Source organism: Enoplosus armatus, chromosome 12 (genome assembly GCF_043641665.1).
Source record: "Enoplosus armatus isolate fEnoArm2 chromosome 12, fEnoArm2.hap1, whole genome shotgun sequence".
In the NCBI taxonomy this organism is placed as follows: domain Eukaryota; kingdom Metazoa; phylum Chordata; class Actinopteri; order Centrarchiformes; family Enoplosidae; genus Enoplosus; species Enoplosus armatus.
Window position 1 is genome coordinate 19540170 of NC_092191.1, and position 24287 is coordinate 19564456.

The following is a 24287-nucleotide window of genomic DNA, read 5'->3' on the forward strand; positions in this document are numbered from 1 at the left end:
GGTAGTGCTGTGAGTGTCTTGTGTGCAGTACTAGAGAATGTACTTGGTTACTTTCCTCCACTGTAGTAGGTCTTAGACACACTTTAAGTCACACACACATCCCGACACACATGAGAACTTTCATGGACATGGACACACACACACACACACACACACACACACACACACACACACACACACACACACACACACACACACCTCATTAGAAATGTAGCTTCCAAGAAACCAAGTGATGATATCTAATAAGAAGTTTTGCCCACCTCTTTCTGTCTTCTCTTCCTCTTTGATCTCTCCACCTCACTCCTTCTGTTCCTTTCTTCCCTTAAGCCTCAAACTATCCACCCAAATCCCCCCCCCCACCCCCACCCCCACCCTCTCTCCGTCTCCTCTCCATTCACTCTGCAGCTCTGCCTCGCTCTCTCCCTCCCCTGCGAGTCTCGAGCATGTTATTTAAGTCAAGGACGGCATTAGCATGACGATCACAGCCTTCCATCACGAGCCCTGTCTGCCAAGGCCGGAGCTGGAGGAGCGAGCTTTGTTATTAGTGGTGGAGAGGGGTCCGCCAAACATGCGAGAGAGAGAGAGAGAGAGAGAGAGACAGGGCGACACAGGCCTGTGAGAAATTGAAGCTGATCTGGGATTGCTTAAGACAAAGCATACATGTGTCTACATTAAAGAAAAGCATTTGCGTGCCATACGTTGCCAGATTGATCCGCACACTTGAAGGAGAAGCCCCCCTCTCTCAATGACGAGACAAAAGCGTTTTCCTCAAGTGTCAAGAGACAGACCTACAAAGAGACTCAAAAATCACGCCCCCCCTCACCACCACCACCACCACCACCACCACACGTGCAGCTCCTTCATCATGATAGGAAACCCTCAGAGAAATCGGATCAGACTGCAGGCTATGTATGAACTCCCGCTTGTTATTCCAGATATTATGCCCCACAGGGGGAAAAAAACAACAACATACATGCAACATGTTGTCACATTGTCTCAGGGGCACTCGCTCCCTCCGTCTCCCCCTCTCTTTGCTCATTCTCTCCCTTTACAAACCTATTTATTACAACAGGAAATTAAAACACAGTTAATTGTATCATAAACACGCATCTGTGTTACTAAAACCAGATTAATTTTTAATGAAACAGATGCCGTCCTGGGCCAATTTCTCCCTTCGCCCAACCTACCGCGGCCTGCAGTCTTTATAAAGCATCCTTTCCTTTCACGGACTCTCTGTCGTGAGCTGAAAGCGACAGCACTTGCTGGAAAAAACACACTTATTGGTTCAAAGACACCCCCCCCCCCCAACCCCCAACCCCCACCCCCCTTGGTAATTAAAGCCATCATAGCCTTATACTAATTATCTATATAATCACCACTGCAGCTCATTTGGCACTGCAGCACACAAAATAACTCAGCTTTTGCTTTTTTGGAAGGATACTGGCTTCAGACGTCCATGACTCACCTTTCATGGACACCCTGCAGTACTCATGTTCAGTCTGGGTCTTCACAGCAGACAGAGGAGGAGAGATGGGGTCTGACATTTCACATGGCTTTCAGTCATGGGGGGTGGCATGTGGCCTTGGAAAAGAAAAAAAAAAAAAAAAAAAAAACTCCAGCTGCATATTAAATGTGCTCAGGCGTTTCATGGCCTGTCAAACCTGGGTTTGATTTGTGATGCACGGAAGACACACTGTCTCATTTCCTGGGTGATGTGTGCACACGTGGGCGCATGTGCATGTATGTGTACACGGTCCGGGCATGCACAGCACACACACACACACACACACACACACACACACACACACACACACACACACACACACACACACACACACAAACACAGCGGCAGTCAAGCCTGCTATCATTTGAATTCCTCCCCTGTGGTGGCTCTGTAAGGCATCTCAATCGCCATCACGCTGTCAGAAGAAATAAACACATTACGGCGAGAACTGAGAAGGGAAAAAAAAACAAAAAACAGGCTTCTTCTTTCGCTCGCATTCACCGTCATGCCGTATAAGTTAAATGCACTCTCTGCTCACGCACACACAAACACAGGCCAAAGATAGCTCTCATCCGTTGCATGGTGAAAAAATACATTTATTGGAATCTGTGTCAATGTAGAAAAAAGTGAAAACTGGCTTTAGGTTTTGTCACAGTACCACAGGTGAATATTCCAGCAGGCGTCTGGTGAGCCGAAACCAAGTCAGCAAGCTCGTTTAGGGCAGTACATCTGCTACTGATGACAACAGAGAAGTCGGCCTGCGGTGGCCTATGACACCAAACACATCGTCTCGCAGACACTGAAAAGCTCAGGCTGCTCCTAAGACACACCACCAGCGAATACGCGCGTTGTACAGCAATTAACCTAGACCAATGTTCTCGCAGTTTGATGCGCGTTTAGCGGGAGAGGCTGATTTCAAAATGTTTTGTTGTGATACTGTCACAAATCCCTTTCCAATAACTGCAAAGCCAGGGCCACTGAGTGCCAGCATCTAAGGTGGCTCAGAGGAGCCCGTATTATGTGCGCAATCAAGGGCCACTGTTCTATAACTCATAAGTTGGGCCCATAATATCCCATTTTGCCCCAGCTCCGGGAAATAACTCCGGTGGCCCTGTGCAAAGCTATGAAGTTCATGCATCATCTTTGATGTGTACCAGGGCCTCCTTTCACTATTCAAAGCCTGCCATCCAAATAAAGGGAGTATCACATTCATATTTCCCTTTTCTTTTCTGCAGAAGTCACTTTGTTTTTAATTCAAACATTTCTGTCCGAACAAACATTTCTATAATAAACACACTGTAAGTGACAGATTCTATTCCGGCAGGCCAAATGTTATTATGGGTAGTGCATTTCTATATCTGATATGACAGGATAAGTCTCACAACACATGGCGAGTCTGCATACTTTATGGAATCAACTGAAATTGCAACAGAAGAAGGCATTTGAAAACAAAAAGGACATTTCTAAACTCAGATACTGAGTATTAACATTGAGAGGTCAGGGTTTTTTTTTCCCCCATACAACTTTCTTTACATATAGACTTATTTTATTCTTAAATATCTTAAATCTCATAGAAAATAATTCATCAGAAACGGATTCTATATACACAGACAGGAGTGCACGAGATGGATAAAGAGATGGCGTGCATGCTGAGGTGGCTTGGCGAGAGCGGGGGTCTGCAGTGAGATTATATGCGCTGCTTGGGTGTGCGTTTTCCTCTAAGTTTGGCTTTTCTGACTGAAACGTATGACGGGTTTTGTGTGGAGCGTCGTACTCAGAATCATCATTCATAAGACAAACAAGTGCTTCTAAATCAATACAGAGCTTCTTTTGCCTTCTCCTCTGAGTGGCAATTCTTCAAAGAGAATGTGACCTTCATGGGAACCAAAAAAAAAAAAAGAAAAAAAAAAAAAAGATCCATACTTCAACCTTAGCCTCTGCTGTTAGTTAGTTATCTAGCAAAGCAGAACCAAGAGCATTATGACTTTCAGGACTGGATTCTATGAGGAACCTAAGCTTAAAGTCTTGTTAAATGGAGATTACAGTGGGAAATGGTGCTAGTATTTGTCGAGAACTAGGCAAAAATGAAACATACAAGCTGCAGCAGTCGTATCGGGTCGAGGCAAATGATGTGTTCCTGGATGGGCGTTCATTGACACTGTTAAAATATGGCGCCACACACAGCAAGGCAAGCGTGCTTCGGGGCTTTTATCGGAGAAATCAAAAATAAATCAAATATAAAGGGATTGCATTTGGACTAATTTATGCCATGTGTGATTTTGTGGCTTTAGCCAATAATAGTGGGTGAGGTTTGTTTTTGTTAAGAGGGAAAAAATAATAGGACATTGGTCACAGGCAAGTTTCCCATAGCAGCTTGTTGTTTCATCTATAAATCACATTCACACTCGCTTTTTGTGTGTTTGATTTTACTAAAGGATCGTAAGCTGATTTCTATGATGCCTGACAGCATGTGCGAGCTGAGGAGAATAAAAAGACCCCCCCCCCTCCCCAAACCAGTTTGGCAATGAATTCGCTGTGAGGACCGGGCTCTATGTGGCACAGTGTTAATAACAGAAATCGCGCTGGATCCAATGACTCAATGACACCGACTCTCTATTCACAATGGCCACGCTGTTGCTGTTGATGCCGCCGTTATTTACTTCTCTCCAGAAAAAAAAAAAGGAAAAAAGAGAAACACAACAGTGAAGACATCATACAGACAGCACGATCAATACCAACCTGGAAGAGGATGCTTAATTCTGCTTCTCTTTTTCTCTTGCTTTGAATTTTCACAAATTCGCTGGCATCCACACATCTCTGGCAAGCGACAGTATCTTTGTATGTTATTTAGAAAATCTTTAGCAGATATTCACAGTTGCTTGACTGAATGGCAAAAATACCCATGAAGTCTAAAATTGCTGGTTTAGTTGTCTAAAACATGGATGCCGAGAGTTCTTTAAAGTACTGGAGGTTATCGGAGACTATTTGATGGATTCAGATTCAGAAGTGTAAAAAAATCTTGCAGCGTGTCGCCTTGGAGCACTAACACACATATTCATACATACGACCATTCATTTTTCTGGTATATATATATAGAGAGAGATCTGTAGTAATATGGAACAGTGGAAATACCTTCAATTACATCTGATGGTGATGTGACACACATTTCACAAATTCTTCTCGGTGGAAGAGATTCGGTTCTGTGTATGGATGCTCTTCAGGGAGCGTTTACATGGTATCAGATTTCTGTACAGTAAAACAGCACACATAAAAACATGAGGACATTAAAATAAAAATATCCCACGCTGATTGTGACATTTAAAATGTTGTTCAATTCATTTTTTCTTTTTTTTATTCTAGAAAGGGAGGCGAGGGTTTATTTTTTGGCGGGACGAGGCAGGGGTGCTGCCCATCCCCTTGTCTTTCCTTCCCACACTACACAGTAGTTTCATTCTTCCAGGGTCCAGTGCGTATATTCCCTGTGCTGTCCGAGGTGTACAGGAGTCCTTCATGCAGGCCCCCCTTTAGGATCCCATTCTGATTGGGCGGGTTCTGGGGGTAGGATTGTCTGCGCGGGGCGTGCATCTCCAGATGGTGATGTGTTGCCGTCGGGTCCTGCTCGGCCACTTTGCCGCAGCCACACAGGAAGACGCCTGTGTCGCCGGCCTCTGCCGGGCACAGAGTGGGGAAAAGGTCTGCCTTGGCACAGCAGATGTGCCGGTGGCAGGGATTATGGCACGCCAGGGCCTCGTGCGCGGTGGCGCAAGCGGCGTGGCATGTGTGATGCCCATCGTGGTGGCCCTCGTGAGCCAGATGTGGGCAGATGTGGGCGTGACGCTCGTGTGTGCTGTGGGGGCTGTCAGTGTGTGAGCTGTGCACGCTGCCTCCATCCACGCTGGAGGGGATGTGATAGGCGTACTCCCTCTCACTCCCTGCTCCGCAAGCACCGGCCCGGCGGCTGAAGTGGCGGCCTTTAGTCCTGGTGCTGCTCTTTAGGCAGGGGTGCAACTGGATCCCCGGCCGGTAGCCCTCTGGGTCGGCATGTAGCAGCACGTGCGTGGCTGCCGGCTCCTCTTCCATCAGCTGCTGGCTATGCAGGGCGGCGCAGCACGGCGTCACCGGGGCCAGACACGTCACGTGGTTTTGCGAGGATGGAAGGGCGGCGTGTTTACAGTGACCTAAACTTCCATGCCCGCAGCTCATCAGTGCTTTACCCTGACACGGCGAGTCATGGTGGCAGTGGCTGTGGCCGTGGCCGTGCCCCGGGGTATCTCCATTCACGTTGACCTTGGGCCGCGCTTGAGCAGGCCCATGGGCCCCGGAGCAGGCATTGGCGCGTCGTCCGGGACAACAGGAACACCAGCAATGCCAGACATCATCACGCTTGGCACAGTGATGGATGAGGATGAAGAGGCCAAGGGTGACGGAGAAGGCACCGTAAAGGCAGCTGAAGATCATGTCCAGGAAGTGGCCCTGTGACACGGCCAGCGCCCCGAAAGTCCAGGTGGCCAGGAACAGGAAAAGGGTGAAGGCCGCCGTTCGCAACTGAGCCTTGAAGGAGTGCTCATTGGCCAGCAGCGCGGGGTTGATGGGAACGCCTGGGCAGCCCGCAGGGCAGTGGCTCCCACTGGGCGGGGCCGCCAGGGCCCCCGGCTCGGCTCCCTGGTGGCAGTGGGTCGGGACATCGACGGCGGCCAGCCTCTGCTGCTCCTCGGTCAGCTGCTTGAGCTCGTACTTCTTCTCTGGGTGTCGCCGCAGCTGGACGAAGGTGCAGAGGAAGTAGATGCATGTCACCAGGACGATGAAGGCCACGGGGCCAAAGAAGGCTCCCAGACTGGGCTCCCAAGCCATCCAGCAGCTGCAACACACATGAATAGCAGTACATTTTAATAATGCTGAATGTTAAAAACTCTATTACTTGTTTTAACATGTTTCCACAGAGGACAACACTTTGTTGAGGTGTATAAAAAGGTGCAAAACATCAGCACAGGGTGTAATTGAACCTTGAGAGCAGAAGCAAACCTAGGACTTACTACGGCGCTTGCTCCTTGCTGCCATAGTTGTCTATATTGACGGCTGCCGTGACCCCGCAGATGATGAGGGGCACTCCACCACTGACTAAATAGAATCTGTGAGGTGATAGAGGGAGAGACAATAAGAAAGTATAAGAGCGTTGGGCATGAAAAGGCATTTACAAATCCCAGAGCTCACATCTGGATTACAACGGCACACAGATAATAACCAAAAGATCCAAACAGACAAAGTGACGGATGAGATTATAGACTCGTGCAGGGAGTGAAGCTCTTGGCCGACCCCAAATAACTCTCATTTCTCAACTTGAAGAACAAACAACGACACAGAAGAAGAGGCATGAGAACATATTTGTTGGCTGTCCTTTCCCCGGATTCCTCAACCCCCCCCCCACCTCCCCTAACAAAAATCAGAAGACAGACGTGTTTCTCTCAAGCTTGTCAATGTGTTTGTGATCACACACCACGGGTGCGATCACACCAGCAGTTTGCTTTCTTTGCTGCAAACCAAGGTGTAAATTTTACTATGAAAACAAATCGGTTTCCTGTCGATGTAAGCACTATCAACTTGTCAGCACTCATTGCTGCAATTTACGGCATCTCCTGCGTCATAACAGCTCAGGAGACACGAAGACAAACCTGGATTTAAATTCAGTTTTGCTTCCCAAGCATCAGACGTCTCTGACAGTCAGACGTCGACGCGAATCGACGCGAATCAACTTTTACAGGTAGAAACTTTCAAGGCAGGTTTGGATTATTTTCTCATTCCGTACAGACTGCAGTTGTCTTGAATGTAACAACCAAACAAGTAAATAGGTGTGGTTTCAATAGCAATGTCCTCCTCTTCCCATACAAACAAACACTTCTTAAGCTGCTGCAATAATTCTGGGAATTCAGATGTGAAAAGTCAGCGGTGCATGAGCGCAGCACAGCTCCTGATGAGCTGACGGGACAGCAGCAGTATAAACTGTCCTCACCTCACCATTTATGTGTTGGTCCATTTTATGTCCCTGCCCACTGAACTGTGGGCCTCGAAAAGATTCACCAACATGTGAGATTTGTGTGGTTTGTTTATAGCGGGGGTGCTCCTGCCTCGCATGAAATAAAGAGCAAAATGTTTTTGACAAAATGACCTTTTTTATGAAATATAATATTGGGCTTATTAAGCTTCAGGGAAAATCAGCAGTGCCACTACATCACACAGAAAAGGCTGATAGTGAGGCGATAGTTTCCCTAATAATCGATCGAGAAGTTGATAACAAGGTTAGATGTGTGAGGATGCGCCTGATCCAGCTCAGCAGGTTATTGGTTGATGTTGGGAAAAGTCACTGCTGCGCTGCACGTCAGACACTGAGTTTGATAATCACCAGTTGTGCCACCTCTTTGTTACCTTTGACCCAATGGAAGTAAGTGACCGACATCTAAATTGCCTCAAAAAAACGCAGACGCAATGCATTGGCCTTGCAGTTTAACTGCTGCTCAGCACATTATCACGTCTCTCGGCTGTGAGCATCCTCAGAAATTAACAATGCAATGTCTGCAAGACGCAATTAATCACATGAACAGTGAGGGCAGGCGTGTGAAGTGGGGTCAGCAGCAGACTCTGAACAAATGACAACAACAATGGCGGAGAGTTTTGCAGAGAAACTCAAACGTTGCTGTTGCCGCTTCCTCTGCCGCGGTCTTAACATTAACACCACTGTAACCGGTTAACCCACCAAGTGAGCGCATACTTTTTAGTCCTTCAGGTACACGCAAGTACGCAGGCACGTATCAAAGCGGTGTTAACATATCATGAGCCTTAAGAATTCACTGCAGAAACAAAGCCAGCCAGCATCTCCCCCTCTGCACTGTCCTTGTCCTCCACTTTCCTATATAACACCATGCTATTTCCTCTTCCTTCCTGTTCAATCTCAACCTCTGTCACTGCTCTAACCTTTCCACCACTCCATCTTCCTCCATCTTCCTCCTCGGTTTCCTCCCCGCCATCCCTCCTCTCTCTCTCTCTGTCTCTCTGTCTCTCTCTCTCTCTCTCCCCCAATCTGTCCTCTGTCACACAGCATCCATCCCAAAAATTCAATTACAATCAAGATGTTTGTCTGGGCTGGTTGGCAAAGGGTGGTTGGGTGGTTGGAGGGGGAGGCGGAGAGAGAGGAGGGGGGTGGTGTGGTGGCATTACCGGCCTGTCACTGTTTCTGAGTGGAACGGTTCCCCCCGGGGACTCTCCTTCAACACAAAGCCATTTACACACCCGTCAGCCAGATGAGCATAAATGAGAAGAACCAGTGGATGTTAAAGCACCCTGCACTTTACAACCCTCATTCCCCTTTATCCCCTCAAGGACAGCCTGCTTGTGTTTCCTGCAGGTCTGCGCCCAAGAAAACGCATGCAAAACAAATGTATAGCACATGTGTGATCGAATCGCAGTCTGCACGCTGCCCTGCGCTCCTTCACATTAAAATTCTTGCCAAAGCACGGTGTGAACACAACACATAAAGTCTTTTTTTTGGTGGCCATTCTATCAAAGAAGGCCTTCAAACTCTAACAAAATGGCTGTGTATGCAGAGTTGTGCTTTTGAGTGAGTTTAGGAACAGCAATCATCTGATATAAATAGACCCTGAAGTGCCTTTTAGCCAGCAGCTACACAGTGACTCCCCTCCCATCCCTGTTCCTCTGCTCATGCACTGTCTTCTGTTCTGTGACTGTGAACTGTCCTCTCTCTGGACCTGGTCCAGGATATACATAGCACAGCTGGGGACAACTGAGGGTCATATTGCTCCAGCGCAGGACAAAGGCTTATGGGTAAAGCTGGACTACGCAACGGTAACGGTAAAATCCTGCACGTCTGAATGCCCTTTAATGGACAAAATTAGCTTATTTTTACGCATAGTTAAACATTCGCTTACTTGCTGAGAGCTAAAAGAAAAGATCGATAGCACCGGCGTTAGCTAAGCTTAGCATATAGGCAAGAAACAGGTGAAACAGCTAGCTCGGCTCTACCTGAAGGTCACAAAATGTGCACTTCTGAAGCTCACCAACAAACACATTATATCGCATTTAATGTGTAAATCTGTAGTCCGCGGTTTAATGAGCGGTTATGTGCCTCACTATTGCTCGGAAAGGCAAATATTGTCACCTTGTGGACAGAGCCTAGCGAGCGGTTTCCCCCAGTTTCCAGTCACTGAGCTAAGCTGAGCTAACTGGCTGCTAGCTGTAGCTTTATATTAAACAGACGTGCATGCGAGTGGTGTCAAACTGCAACATGTAACAGTCTTCTTTTCAGTAGTGATGGGTCACTTTGTGATTCTGGGGAGATGTTCTACCTCACTAGACCCTTTCATTTTTGAATACACAGATCTCATAGTTCATGCATCGCCAGCCGTTAATACAAGCCATTTCCCTTTCAAAAGCTTAGTCTAAAAATAGCTCTTCCAAAACATCCACAAGCAGAGAGAAGCAGATCTATGTGCTGTAGTACTGAGTCTCAAACCGTGCTTTTTAAGAAGTGAATCTGCCTGTTTTGCAATTATCAATATTGACAGCTGGGGAGAAATGCTGCTGGTGACATTCAACAGATGTTCTGGTTTCTATTCGAGAAAGCAAATGATTCTCTAAAAGTGAAGCGTTGCTTCAGAGGAATGATCCGCACCCATCACACCAGATGACTGTCATTTAATAGCGTGAATGGAGGCGTTTATAAGGTGTGTGGCCCAACACGGTGTAGCAGATTCCTGACAAAGGTCAGCGTGATGGTCTGCTGGGTATGCCCATCAGATGCTGTCAGGAGTGGAGGGACAGGCACCAAGAGTTAGATGAGGAGGAATAGGTTGCTTGTTATGAGGGGGCGAGGTGTGTGGGGGGGGGGTGCTAGGAGAAGAAATTGATTTGTCTCCAGCTGCTAAGTCTCATTGCATGAGCCTGTCTGACAGGGAGCATTACAGTCAATCACTGTGGATCAACCCGACTGCCGCGCCACACGATCCCTTCGCCTTCCCCCCAGACAAATTATCTCATTCACAAGCGGTGCATGATGGGAGAGCCTCGAGAACGTTCCATATTAAACGCAGGTGTCTGAGGATTTGCTTTGCGAGGGAAGTGCTGCTTATAGGTCGAGGGGATCCTTATCTGGTGGGGTCCTTATCCTCTGGGACTTTCAGTGACTCTTTAGGAATACATTATTGAGCAGATTCCAGTTTTAATGATGTCAGACATATGATACTGCTCCTTTATAGATTTTTATAGATATTAGCTTCAGGTGGTCTGGGTGATAAATGTCCACGCAAGTGCTACATGTATCACAATAATCCTCTAAAACACCCCATAGAGAGCAAGTCTAAAAGCGAGGAATTCCAGTAGGGTTTATATCCAGCGCAGCTCCACATGTTTAAATACTTTCCTTGTGTGGGGGTCATCCGCTATGTCTTCTTCAAAATATTTCATGACGTTGAACTGGAATGGCGCTCGATATTTTCCGACAGCTTTAAGAAAATGACTGAATGCGAGATTAAATGACAAACAGGCATCTGCTGCGGTTCACCCTCTGTTTGCCTCCGTGTCTCTGCCCTCAAACCTTCCCTTAAAAGGATTTCTCGTCGGAGCTTCTGGAGTTTCGGCTCTGCAGCACAGTTGCAATGCGCCGAAGAGCTCACGCAGCACCTTCTCGCCGCAGAGGAAGAGCACCGTATGTGTCCAAAAGCTGATCCTCTTAAACATGGCAAATGTCGGGAGTAAGCAGGAAAAGGAATGAAATGGAGAATTTGGGTGTGTGTGTGTGTGTGTGGGGGGGGGGGGGGGGGTTCCAATCTGATATGTGCATCTAAGCAAATAGGAATGAAATGGGTCAAAAGGCTAAATACATTTAGATTTGTGATAAAGCTCCTGTCTCAGCAGCCTCCTGGGTGATTGAGGTAATTAGTTGTAGCTTTGAGGTGATGCCATAGTAACAGGTTGTTTTAGGTCATTCTCTTTTTCCCTTCCTCCTCCTCCTCCTCCTCCTCCTCCTCCTGACATTCATCTGCCCTCCATTCATTTTTACCTTACAGGGTCGTAGGAAGCCTCAAACAGAATAACTGAGCCAAAACATTTACTACACAGCCAGTTCAGCTATTCCAGACGTTCCTCTAACAAATGCCTGCAAGAAGGTCTATCTATACCAAAGGGAAAACTGCAGAATAGGAGCTTTCAAAAATGTTTTAAAACTACAACGAATATACATCATTGTGTCAGGCTAGAGGAGTGGTTTCTAACCTTTTCTGTCTGATGGAGCCCCACAGCCCTATCAGAGGAGCTCAAGTACCCATTCATCAACCATTTTCCTTTTTTTTGCATTCCTGCAACTACCAGCTTGACCTTTCAACCACTGACCCATTACTTTTACCTGAGGATGTATTATGAGGCTCATGATATGGCCCCACCACTCAGGCCCAAAAAGCATTTTCCCCATAGACCACCACAAAGTGTCTGCATGTAAAACTGTCCACAGGACACATCCATCTGCAAAGAAGGCCAGTGATTACTCTTTATATTAGGAATGTTTAATCCATAAAGGATTTATGTTTGTAAATCTCGCCCCGAGCCAAGAAAAGCAAGATGTCATCCCTCTGTAAAACCTTTGAGCCGAACGGGAACACGTGGGCGGAGCCTGCGGGAGTAACGCTAATGCACATGTGCAGTGGGCTGCACAACGTGACGGGCGAGCAAGTTTCACTCAAGTGACTGGGCGCCACCTTCGACACCAGTATCCCGTTCTTATAATACATCCATGCTTTTGACTAAATGTTACATCTGTTTATCCATAACTGTTGGCTACTACTATCTTTCACCTCCTTTAATCTTAAGTAATTATTTCAACTGTTTGACTTTTACATTTGGCCACTTATTTCAAACGTTTATCCATTACTTTAACCTAACTACTTACCCGCTTACTAATTAGTTTCCATGCAGTCTCTTCGCCTTAATGTGTTCCAGCTGACTCAGGTGGGTACTGTGCTTCATGGCTGGGAGGTTGGTTTTCATGGCAAGAAATGTACTCAGGATCAGTAGCACACCAGTTTGTCATCCTTTTTGGATTTTTCTTATTTCCTCCTAAACACAAATATGTGGATATGTCTTTTAAATCTTATCATAATTTCTATTTTCTTAAAAACCGAATACAATTACAAGTAGAAGCACACCTGGTTGGGATTCAATGGGCTGGAACATTAAAAGCCACAGATAATGATGATGGCAATGCTCATGGTAATGAGATTAAAACAGCCGCTAGTCAGCCCTCTGTAGTTCCCTCTGACCCAACCGTTGCTTCATTTAAATTGCTTCAGTTAATTTTTTTTTAGAATTTCATGAGAATCCCAAAATGGTTGGAAGACCAGAAAAGCTCATCGGAGAAAGACAAGGACAGCTCTACTGAGTGCTACTGATGAGTGACATTAATACGGTAGTCATTCATATCAAGTTAACTGACATCAAAAATGCTATACAGAGACCCTAGCCTCGGAGCTAAAGAGGCCTCAATTCAGGATTTTGACTGATTAAAAGGAATTCACTCGACTCCAATAATCTCTGGCATTTATCAGGCTAATTTTCACATTAAGTGAATCATCACCGTCGAAAACCTAAACTTCTTCCCTCGTGGCGGACAGTGACTCAGATTAAAAATGTAATTTCTTAACAGGATGGGTGAAATCCACAAGGGGAGCCAAACGGTGTACGGTAAATAGGAGGACCTGACAGCCCTGTCACTGCAGAGTGAACAAAGCCAGAGGCTTGAAGGAATGCAAACTGGCTGTGGATGTCTCTGCAGATAAACGATGCAACAACTCATCTGTGTAAAGCTATTGTTACCCTCTAAAGGAAGCGTGAGCCAGCAAACACCTGAAGAAATAGATAAACTAGCATTGATCAACAGAGGCACAAATATGCATACACTCAAATACATAGTCGAGTACACGCTCCTCTGCATACGTAGGTGAGAGAAGGACAAAGTAACCCAACAAACATATACACGACTAAACACACACTCAAACCACATCCATTTTGATATTCATAATTAGAAAAAAAGAAGGGGTATCAGGTTTCTATGACAAAATTGCACAATATAGCAAGTAGCAAGTATGAATTTGAGGTGCTCCCATTCAATGCTTGTTCATTGTTTTTGGCTTGTGACCCCATTCAAAAAAAGCAATGTCTAGTTTGAGCCACTTGTCAGGTTTCAGATTATTTTTCCTTCTTTCATACCTCTTTAATCATTCCACAACCCCCTCGGATTTATCTTTGGAGGGGGTCTGCCCCCTAGATTGGGGACCACTTGACTGCACTACTTAACTGTGTATAAAGTAGTTAAAGCTAGCTCCGCCTGGACCAGCTTCAACAGTTGCAGGGGCCATTCTTCTGCAGAATTCTGAATGCAGACCCTTTACTTATAATGGAGCAGACTTACATTGTTGTATTGGTACTTTTACTTGAGTAAAGGAATTAATACGTTTTCCACCACTGCTTAAAACAATAAATGCAAGCTGGGACAGGAATAGTCTGTGACTGTATGAGACTTCCACTTACATCTCACAGTCTCAGTCAGGCCATGTACCGGCAAAAATAAAAATGAAATAAGAAAGCAAATAATTGTGCAGTGAACCAGTCCTTGGCCTCTGAAGATACATACACCGCAAGCAGCAGCAACAGTGCAGGAAAGATCATAAAAACACATATGCACAAATACACAGCTGTTTGTATGCTTTTCCGCCCAGGGGCAGTCAGGGTAGAGGAGGGTTGCGAGGGCAATTTGTGCTTACCTCAACAGGGGCTGCTTAGGGGGCGGAGGCGGGTCACCGTCTTGGCTCTGCGGAGGCTTCTTGGTCACCTGTTTATAAATGTTCCTGGCCGTCACTCCGAGCCACAGCATGGTCGACAGAGACGAGTAGTGCAGCACGACCCCGACCTGATGCAGGGTGAAAGAGTACATCGAGCTATTTATTTGACTTTTTCCGAACTTCTGCTCACACATACTGTACAGTGTCAGACTTGATTATATTCCTGTAACTCAAAGACGGGATGTTCAGGAAGAGCTGCCACTCCTCTCTCTCTCTCAAAGACATCATCAGTGTCAGTCCAAGGGTGTCTCCATAGACGTTTTCCTTCAAGACCCGACTGCTTTGTCTTATGCTTCGGGAAAAGACAATAATACAAGAATGGAAAGATGGGTTCAAAAAACTGCCATTGAATCATCAAGGTTGTTTGGGATAAGAGCATTATGGTGGGGTTATACTGGTGGATACTGAGCAGCTCCTTATCAGTTGAGTTAGAGGACACGAGGTGCGCACTGTGAATAACAAATCTGAATATAAATGATAGTCACGTTGACAACTATCAGCGCGTGATTGTTTTCCAAAACGCACTGTATACATATCTCCGCTCGTCCTCGTTTTAATATTCATGAACTAGGTATGAATGGGGGGTGATGGGGGGGGGTCTAACTTTGTTTAAAGGCTTTGCCAGCTCACAGAAAGACCGGAGAGATGAGACTTACAAAAAGAAAGAGAGAGAGAGAGAGAGAAAGGAGAACGGAGGGAGAAAATTAAAATGCGCGGAGCCTTTTCTCCACCCAGTCAGTCTGATGTACTGACAACCTGAGATACCCAATCAAACGGCTTCTCTCCAGCCTGATAGGCCTAGGGACTGGAGCTAGTGTACCAAGAGTCCGGATGCTAATTGGACGTGTCCTTGAGCTGGTTATAGAGAGCAAAGAGCGGGTGGTAAGTCGATCACCGCTGCGGAGTCTGCACACTTCAGAGCTTCATTAGTGCCAAGAACAGATGGAGAGGAAGTGTGTTTGTGATATGGAAAATAAGGGGAGAGGAAATGGTAAAGGTGCGGGTGGACACATGGATCATAACTGGCTGATTAATGTCCTTTACACATTATTTCACAGTTTCAAGCCATGTTGTCCACCTGGCAGCAATCTGCACATTAGTCATCAAGCATATACAGTATCAATGTAATTAATCCAATTAATCCCAGTTTATAGATAAATGTAATTTGAGGCATGTATAAGTACAATTTCTATATATAATACAGTATCAACGTGTGTTGAAGAGATTTGAGTCTGTTGTTACAACAACAACAACAACACAGACAGTCAATCTATCTCCACTACAACGTCCCATGATGAGCGCACCCACTTATTTGTCAAAAAATGACACATATTCCATCATGAGACTGCCAAAGGAGTATAATTTAAGCAGGTACATACCTGAGGAGACTTTGGATTAAATGGGTTGAGTGTGTTAAGACCTATAATTAATCACCACATGAATAGGTTTGATTGGGACACAGCCACATTTTGATATTTTAATATCCATGGTTGCTGTGTGCTTTCACCTGATGTGCCTTTGTTAGCAGAAAATCTGGGTAAATACATCTTTTCAGTCAGTGATCGGATCAGTGAGCAGCACAATGATCGCACAGTCACACAAAACAGGAGCTGGAAACGGCCCCGGAAAACCTGATCAATGTGTCCCCGTTAGAAAGCCGCAGCTCCTGTCGCCTCAAACTCCCTCTTTTCATCACTTAAGATGTGTTGTCAATGATGCACAAACAACTCAAGCTGCACATCCATAAAGACGTAGTTTGATTTAGACAAATTAGAAATGGTGACAGCTGGACAGCAATTCTGTTCATTTTGCGTCAGTGAAACAAGATGAAGAAGAACGAGCTGAAGTCAGCACGTTGCGTCCATGTGTCTTTCTGCAGTATGAATACACAGCATTTACCCACACACATGCTGCTATATCACAACATGCAGCCAACTTGTTAGCTATAGCTAGTTAGCTTTGCAGTGCTTTTATGTAAGAGCCCTTTCATGGTCGTCTGTGTGAAATAGCAACAAATGTGACAAGAGAAAGATGTCATGTTTCATACAAGTGGCGCATTGTGTTAGGTGACAGGCAGGTTTCTGTCATGTTAAGATCATTTATCATTAAGCTGTAAGAACATTTATACAATATATATAATTGTATTAGATCTTTTTTTTTTGAAATCACAAATTCCTGATGTCTCAAAGAATGAATACAATGAAAATCAACTATGAAAACATTCATAACATTCTTAAATATTAAAAAAAACAAAAAAACAAAAGCTCTTTTAATATCTAAGAGCATGAACTAGCACGTAAATAAATCATTTGTAAAATATGCTGGAAATGAAAAGGGTAAACTATTGAGCTACTCGTGTAAAGAGACTCATTATTTTCATCATAGTGAAAGGCTAATATATCTCATCTGAATTTAGAGCTTTCTTCATTTTATTCTGGTGACAACAGCTGTAACTGAAGGGGTGCATTAGGTTTTGGAAATGTGCCCCCTGGTTACATTATCAATTATTCGTGACAGTTTGGTGGCGTTCAAAAGGAACAACTACATTCAGTAAAGCATTTTTCAACATTTGTGAGTCACCAAGTCAAGTCTCCTCAGCCTTCAAGTCTCAAGTCAAGCCTTCAGGCACTCAAATCTCACAGCAGACGCGACCAAGTCGAGTCACAGGTCCACATTTTTGCGACTCAAGTCTCAAGTCTCCAGCTCTGGTATAACACAGTAGAATTTACCAGCACCACAAACTCCATCCTCCAAACTGATCATACAGGACTGCAGGACTGTTGTATTAGACTGTATTAGTTTTAGCTAGGCGCACCTAATAAACTGGCAAGTGAGTGTATATTCAACATTTGACGTCTGACCAAATATAGCAAAAAAACAAGTGTTAAATGTCAGAATACAGTAAATATTATCATTGTTTGAGTGGGAAGAGAAAATGTGAATTTTAACAATGAGTTACTAAGATGTGCCATGACAATGTGTTTCAGTAAACTCTATTTTAACATTGTGTTTACTTCAATCAAGTCCAACATACTGTAAGCTGGGGATCCAACCATTTCTGTTCTGTGACAATTTCCTATTTGAGTATATTAGTATTAGTATTTGTGTGTGAAACAGTTACCAGACGTCACAAAGCAGCACAAAATATCAATAACAGTCTACCAACAGTGTAAAACCAGTAAAGACAGCATGACAGTGTAAAATGGTACAAAAACAGTTTAACAACAGCACCAGACAGTTAAATAGTACAAAACAGAACAATGCAGATAGTAAGTAAGGGGGGGGGGGGGGGGGGGTTTGTAAGACTGTACATCTAACAGTTTAACTGCCTGGAGGACAAAACTGTCCCAGATTGTTTGTTCTGGTCTGAATATGTTCAGTTATTCAAAAGGAATCAAATAACCTGTTTGGCAATCAAAATGACGCGTGTGTAGATGACTTTACGTGCAACTGTCATTTCGCGCGACGCTTTACACCTCAGTTATTCCAGAGTATATTTAGAATGGCACCTTTTAGCTTCAGTGTACAGTTGCAATTTCTGCAAAGGCACCACTGTCAGTTGAATTGTTTTAACAATTTTAGCATACGCTAACAGGGCTAAATTCAAGTCCCTCTAAGCTGTCTTCTATGGGCATATTCATTATATCGGCTCCCTACTGTTTTTGATGCATAAGTAACCAGTCTACCGGAAGCCTTTTACATGTGGTGAAATGAGCTCAGGAACACTCAAATTGGACCCAATGGAAGCACAAAGCAAATCACTGCAGATACTGTAACGTCTCGAGCCCCCCCCCTTTTTTCTTTCGCCAGCGTTCGCCGTCACAACTAATTTCGCAGTGGCACACTAATGAGAAAATCCTCTGTAAAGCATCTTTAAGCTGACAGTTGGATGTAACCTCAGATCTAGGTCACGTCCTTAGCCAAGTTCTTTGCTAAATTAATAGGTTATTTAACGCCGGTCACACTCACTGAACAATCAACTGCGATGTCTAATCCAAAATGTTGATGGTCTAAGGTAAGATGAGGTAAAGGGAGAGGGGAAAAAACAAGGACATGCTGTACGTCGCGCTGCTGCTAAATACAGGCAAACAGACGATGTGGTGTGACAGCTGGGGTGATGCTCAAACCAATAACAAAACGAGCCTCGTTGGAAGAGAAGATAGAAATAGAGATCAGAGATGACTTTGACTTTGAGGCCGTAAAGACGTCGGATGCTGCATAGCGACAGTGCCACAGTGGGCGGGGAGGCGGTGCAAGACTGAAGAGTGGCATGCAGATCGAGAGCGGGAAGAGACAAGTATAGGATGCAGGTGGAGATGGTGAGGGAGGAGGGCGAGGGGCGGAGGGCTGGGTGGGGAGTGCACGCTTGAAGTGCTGCGAGAGCTGCCAAAGCTAGTTTCAGAGCTCCTTGAAGTTCCTTCTGTCGGAGGGAGAGCATGTACTTATGTGTCCCCCTGGGAGGAGGGAGGAGGGGGAGGTGGAGTGCATGAATGTGTGCATAGAGGGGAGGTGAGATGATTGGGGGGAGTGCAGAGAACTCAGCAGGCACTGCGTCTCAGAGTGTGCGCATTTGAATGAGCGCATGTGTCTGTGCGCGTCGTGTGATCGCACGTCTCCTCAAGCAGTCCTGTAATTATCCCAAATTGTGTCTGGTGGGGGCCTGCCCCCATACCGGCGGAGCAGCAGACAATCTGGGCTCCTGCCCAAATCTGCAGAGAGTTGTCCAGTTAGCAGCGACTGGGTAAAGGAGGAGCAGCAAGAAACATTCGACGGCCCTGGGATAAAATTGGATAAATGAATGAATGCTGAATCAGTTAAAGAGCAAGAGCAGGGCCAACTATGCCACATCACACCTGCACCGACTCTGCTGGACAGGAGGTGTGAAAGTACCACTTTTCTAATAAGGCACACCTGTGATAAACTAATGGATTCATTTATTCTCAAGAAGTATTAATAAATCATGTATCAATACTAATTATAGATCACAGCAGTACGTAAATAGAAAAGACCCGCTTTTGGGTTGCCGTGTTGTGAAATCCCTTTGGATTTCCTTTTAACTGGATCTTTAATTCATCGGAACTTCAACCGTTTACCTTCTTGAAAAAGAGAATATCTGAGCCCAAATCCACCGATTAGCAGCCGATTAAAATGTACAACTGCAGTTGATGTATTATTGTAGGAGAGGAATCATTTAACAAGGACTTACTAACATTTATAACTGCAGCTCTCGGATGGCTTATTATAAATTGAAAAACGTATTACCCCTTATTAATGACTTCCCCACTTTCTGATCAGCCAGCAACTTCAGTTGTAAATGTTAGTAAGTCCATAAAAATGGCTGACTGCCAAATCAATGCCCAGGCTCTAGCTACAACGCATTATCCCTTAACAAAGTATTCCTCATTAGAAGGTTGTGATTGTTTACAGTGCAGGTGTGCAGAGGCGTCATTATGCGTATCTGTTCAACCAACAAACTTCTCTGTCTCTGTATTCGGACGGAGGACCGAAAGTGGCCATGGTTTGTAAAGGAACGCATTGATTTAATATTGGCATTTAATTCATTATGAAATACATTTCCACATCCTCATACTGCAATTTTCACCTCTCTCTCTTTTTCCAAATAATAAGAAGCAACTTTGGGTAGAAGAAATGTCTGTTTCCATCGCCCTATTTGCGCTTTCCCAAATAACATATCCGGATTTGGGTACATCCCCAATTTACAGTATCAACACACTATCAAAACTGCATGTTGGCGTGGAGTATCAAGATGACTGTCAGCAGAGTGAACAGTCGAGTTGCGACTGCACATGGCAAAGTTATTAATGTGATGTTAAACGGCGGGGGGGGGGGGGGGGGGGGGGGGGGGGGGGGGGGGGGGGGGCAGGTGAGTGAGGGAAGCTGCATTCTATGACAAACACCAGCCGTTTTGTGTCAGTTACAGTCGTGGAGGAAGACTTGACTGGCTGTGACACGAGCGGAGGCTTCTTACAGGCTTCCCTGTCACCGAGTCTCCTGCTAGGCGGCTCAGGCAAAAAGCTGGCTGGCACGAAATATGACGCTCTGCACTTCAGCATGTAGAGGTGGAGTCTTTACGCTATGGAATAAGGGGCCACCTAAAGTGCTTGTGACAGCAGCAGAGGCAGCCGAGTCCCAGCCGCGCTAGGAGGGAGCGAACAAGGCCCATCGGTAGAAAACAGGGAGTGAGTGAAGGCAGCCGAAAACTGTGAGTGAAAAGTAGAAAAGGAGTGCACATCAATCTCTTTGCGGCTACATACAGTAAACCTCCCCCCCCCCCCCCCCCCCCTGAGGTGGGCTGACAGTAGAGGATGCTCTGCTTCAGCTGATGTTTCATGCTCACAACCTGCACAGGTCCAGCTATCAATCAACTGGAGAGGAAAACCCACCAGTACCATATGGCTTTCCAACCATGTGAAAAAGTAAAGAAAAAGAAACTATATTACTTTTTTTTTTTTTTATTCTCACTGTCTCTCTTTTTGACACAGACTCTTATCTCGACACAGATTTCAACTACCTCAAACATATGTTCCATCTTCAGCTGTTGCCATCAACAATACAAACTCCCGGAAAAATCACCAGGGCCAATGTAACAAAGGGCATGTCTTTGTTTTTTCCAGTTCCTTCACAATGTTCTATACATCCTGTATTTACTAAATACATTATAATTTCACATACTTTAAGGTCTTCTTCCTTGTTACACCTCCATCACAAAACAGTGAGGTGCCAGCAGGCAGGAAAGCGTTTCTCGGCGTCTTTCCGCCTTCCGTCTTTCCAAATCTATCCCGGCATCCCAAATCTTCATGACCCTCCACAACTCTCGCTCACTCATTCATAACTGTGGGCTGCAGAGATGGAGGCACCACCCATGTGAGCGCATGCTGATCCTTATATCCAGCATCTTAAGCAGTAGTAGGTGGTATTGCGCGTCAGTAAAAATGTTGAGCATTTCTCATCATGTACAAAACATTTGAAAACATGCGTGAAGGACTCCTTTACAAGCTGCACCAACATACATGGCTTTTATGTAAGCCAAACGAAAGATAATGCTAACATGCTCACAGCGACGGTGCTAACGTGCTGATGTTTAGCAGGTATAATGTTTGCCATGTTACCGTCTTAGTTCAGCGTGTAAGAAGTCACTCACATAGCCAGACCTATCTCCACACTTCGGAGAAAGGTCGGGCTTGTTTGTATTTCTTTCAACCAATCACAGTCGTCTAAGCCATCCAACAGTCGTTGAGATATTTCAGCCCAAGCGATTGACTAGAAAAGGATGTTATCCACAGAGGAAAAAAAACCTCAAACACTGAGCACTGAAGCTATCATCTCCCAGCTTTGGGCTTTTGGGAACACCCCAACCCTTTGTTGACCAGCTACAGACTAAACCCGGGCACGAGCGTGACCACTGAAAGCCTTTCGTTTCTGTTTAATCCCAAAGTGCCCACGAGTGTTTCCAATAAAAATGTCATAATACCTGTGATACTGTCATTTAACCGACAGTGAAATGGTAACTGCGCGGTTAAACTTCCATGGAAAAACACTTGTATGGAATTCTAATGACCAGAAAAGGTTTGATGTACTGCCGCTTTCCAAAACCTCCACAAAAATGATATAAAGTTTAACACTGTAGGCAACAAAGGAGAGACATGAGAGTGAGTGCATTCATGATGGCAAAGCCTGAATCATCAGGGCTCATTGTGCCAACACTTTACTTAAAGAGTGACCAGGCCATACATACATGCAGCTCAAGCATGAAAGACGGATAAAGGGGTTACTATACATCCACATGCTGCACTCAGGGCCCTGGTTGCCAACACCTGAATAGACATTCATAATCAATTTTCTGAAAAGCTTGGAGAGTGGGATGAATGAAAAGGGAATGCACTTACTGCTTGACAGATGATGGGGTATTTGATTCGATTGATGCCGCCGGCAAACACAGCAAAGGTCAGAGCCGTGTGGAAACAGAAGTTGAGCAGCATATGCCATCCCTTCCGACTGATGCGGATTGCGCTGCCAAAAAAGACCAAGAATCAAACAGATTAGCAGGTACATACCGTACATACCATACCCCACAGTGTTTTTGTGATTTATCATAAAGTAACATCTCATTGAGATTCAGTTTTCAAAGGTGCGCTGCCCATCAGTCATTTCAAGTGCAGTTTAAGCCGGTCTTTTACAAGGTCTGCATAAATGACCCTTGTCTTTTACCTTGCTACTGCCATATAGATTACCAACCACAGGAGAGCCCGGGGGAAAGCTGCTCATCGAGTTCGAGTAGTGCAAACAAGCCATTACATACTCCACTGCCAATACATGTGCTGAATAATAGAATATTTTAAAGTACACTGAACAATGTTTAACCTTGGCTCAACTTTAACAAGTAAGGTAATGATTCAACGCTTAATATTTATAGCATAAGTTGAGTCAACATCATTCTATTCATCTAAACTGTTTTTTTTTTCTCCAAGTTAAGGCGAATCATTCAGCACAGCTATTTCTAAAAACTGTAATAGGCCATTTGCTTTTCATGGTTGTTAGCACATCAAATAGCACCATTTTGTATTTTCACCTTGCCACGCTTAACTAGCTCTAATTTCAGAGTAACATGGAGATTTATATCTGACTGAGGACACTTGAACATTTCAACAGAGAGAGCCAGAATCTTTGCCATCAGCTCCTAAAATTGAATTGGGTGCCATGTCATCCATCATGCACACAACATCACACACAACATCACACACGGTCTAACCGCACTCACTCTAAACGACTAACTGTGTTGCAACAATGGCGTTGTGGAACAATGCAGGAAAAACACATAAAATTAGACTTATGCCCATGAGTCTGTGGCCCCCGTGCATGCTGGGAGGTTGGCCTACATGTCTACCTTGGGATGCTACAATATAAACTCATACAAACTGCTAATTTTAGGTTAACTCTGATGAGAATTTTCAAAATGTGGCCTCCATTGCAAACCTAATTTAGTCCACGTGAAAAATAACTATTTGGTTTAGAGTCTAAAAATAAGAATCTAGACTACATAAATAAGAGTCAATAGCGACAGAGCGCAAACTTTAACTACATTTTTATGCGATTGTCTACCAGAAAGAACTGCACCAACAGCGAAAGACGCTGTAGCATAAAAAAAGGTTAGGAATAATTCAAATCTTCAGTTGACAAAATGGTAACACTTCCAACAAACTGTATAATCTTTAGTTTAGACCTAAATCCTACACAGCTCTTTCAGACACTGTTACACATACAGTACATGCACTGGTATATGCACACAAATAGGAATCACTCTGCTGGTTTGATGAGGAAATAAAAAGAGATTGCTTCCAGTTGGCTGAGCCAATTGAAGTTTCCACAGTGTAAAACTATGCACTCATATCCACTTTGTGAAATACGGCATCAGCCGGGGGTCACGCAGCCTTGGGCAGGGCACTTAACCCACAGTACCATTTCCATCCGGCTGTTAGAAAGCAGCTAAATAGGTCAGACAATACTAACATATTTGTCTTACTGTGTGAAGTAACAGGCCATCGATTCTTTTAATTACTTTCCCGTGTGTGTCAACTCCCTCCCTTTTCATCCATACGGTCACTGTCACCATTTGAAATTATATAACCCTGTGCTGGAAATCTCCACTTCCCAAAATGGAGGAGCGGAGCCCCGGCAGCACGTGAGCCAACTGTAGATGAAGCAGTGGCTCAGCGGTGAGCTATGAGGCGTGTCTGGGGCCGGGCTTCGCTGCTCTGTGTAAGGGGAGGGAGGGTTAAAGCTGCTGTTGTCGATGCCTCTGCCGCGGTCCAAGCGCTGAACTCCATCCAGCAGAGAGGCCATAAATCAGGCCGGCTCCTGGCCTCCCT

At 45.0% G+C, this 24287-nt stretch overlaps 1 protein-coding gene across 1 annotated transcript in view; it reads right to left on the reverse strand.

The window, feature by feature from the left end:
- Positions 1 to 4939: 4939 nt before the first annotated feature.
- The window catches only part of LOC139294195 (adhesion G protein-coupled receptor A3), a 139967-nt gene continuing 120619 nt past the window's right edge, over positions 4940 to 24287 (reverse strand). Inside the window, exons 16-19 of the mRNA XM_070916025.1 lie at positions 22308 to 22431; positions 14323 to 14468; positions 6538 to 6633; positions 4940 to 6362 (exon numbers count right to left, since the gene is read on the reverse strand). Of these exons, the coding sequence (XP_070772126.1) occupies positions 4940 to 6362; positions 6538 to 6633; positions 14323 to 14468; positions 22308 to 22431 (1789 nt within the window). The remainder of the gene's footprint in view (positions 6363 to 6537; positions 6634 to 14322; positions 14469 to 22307; positions 22432 to 24287) is intronic.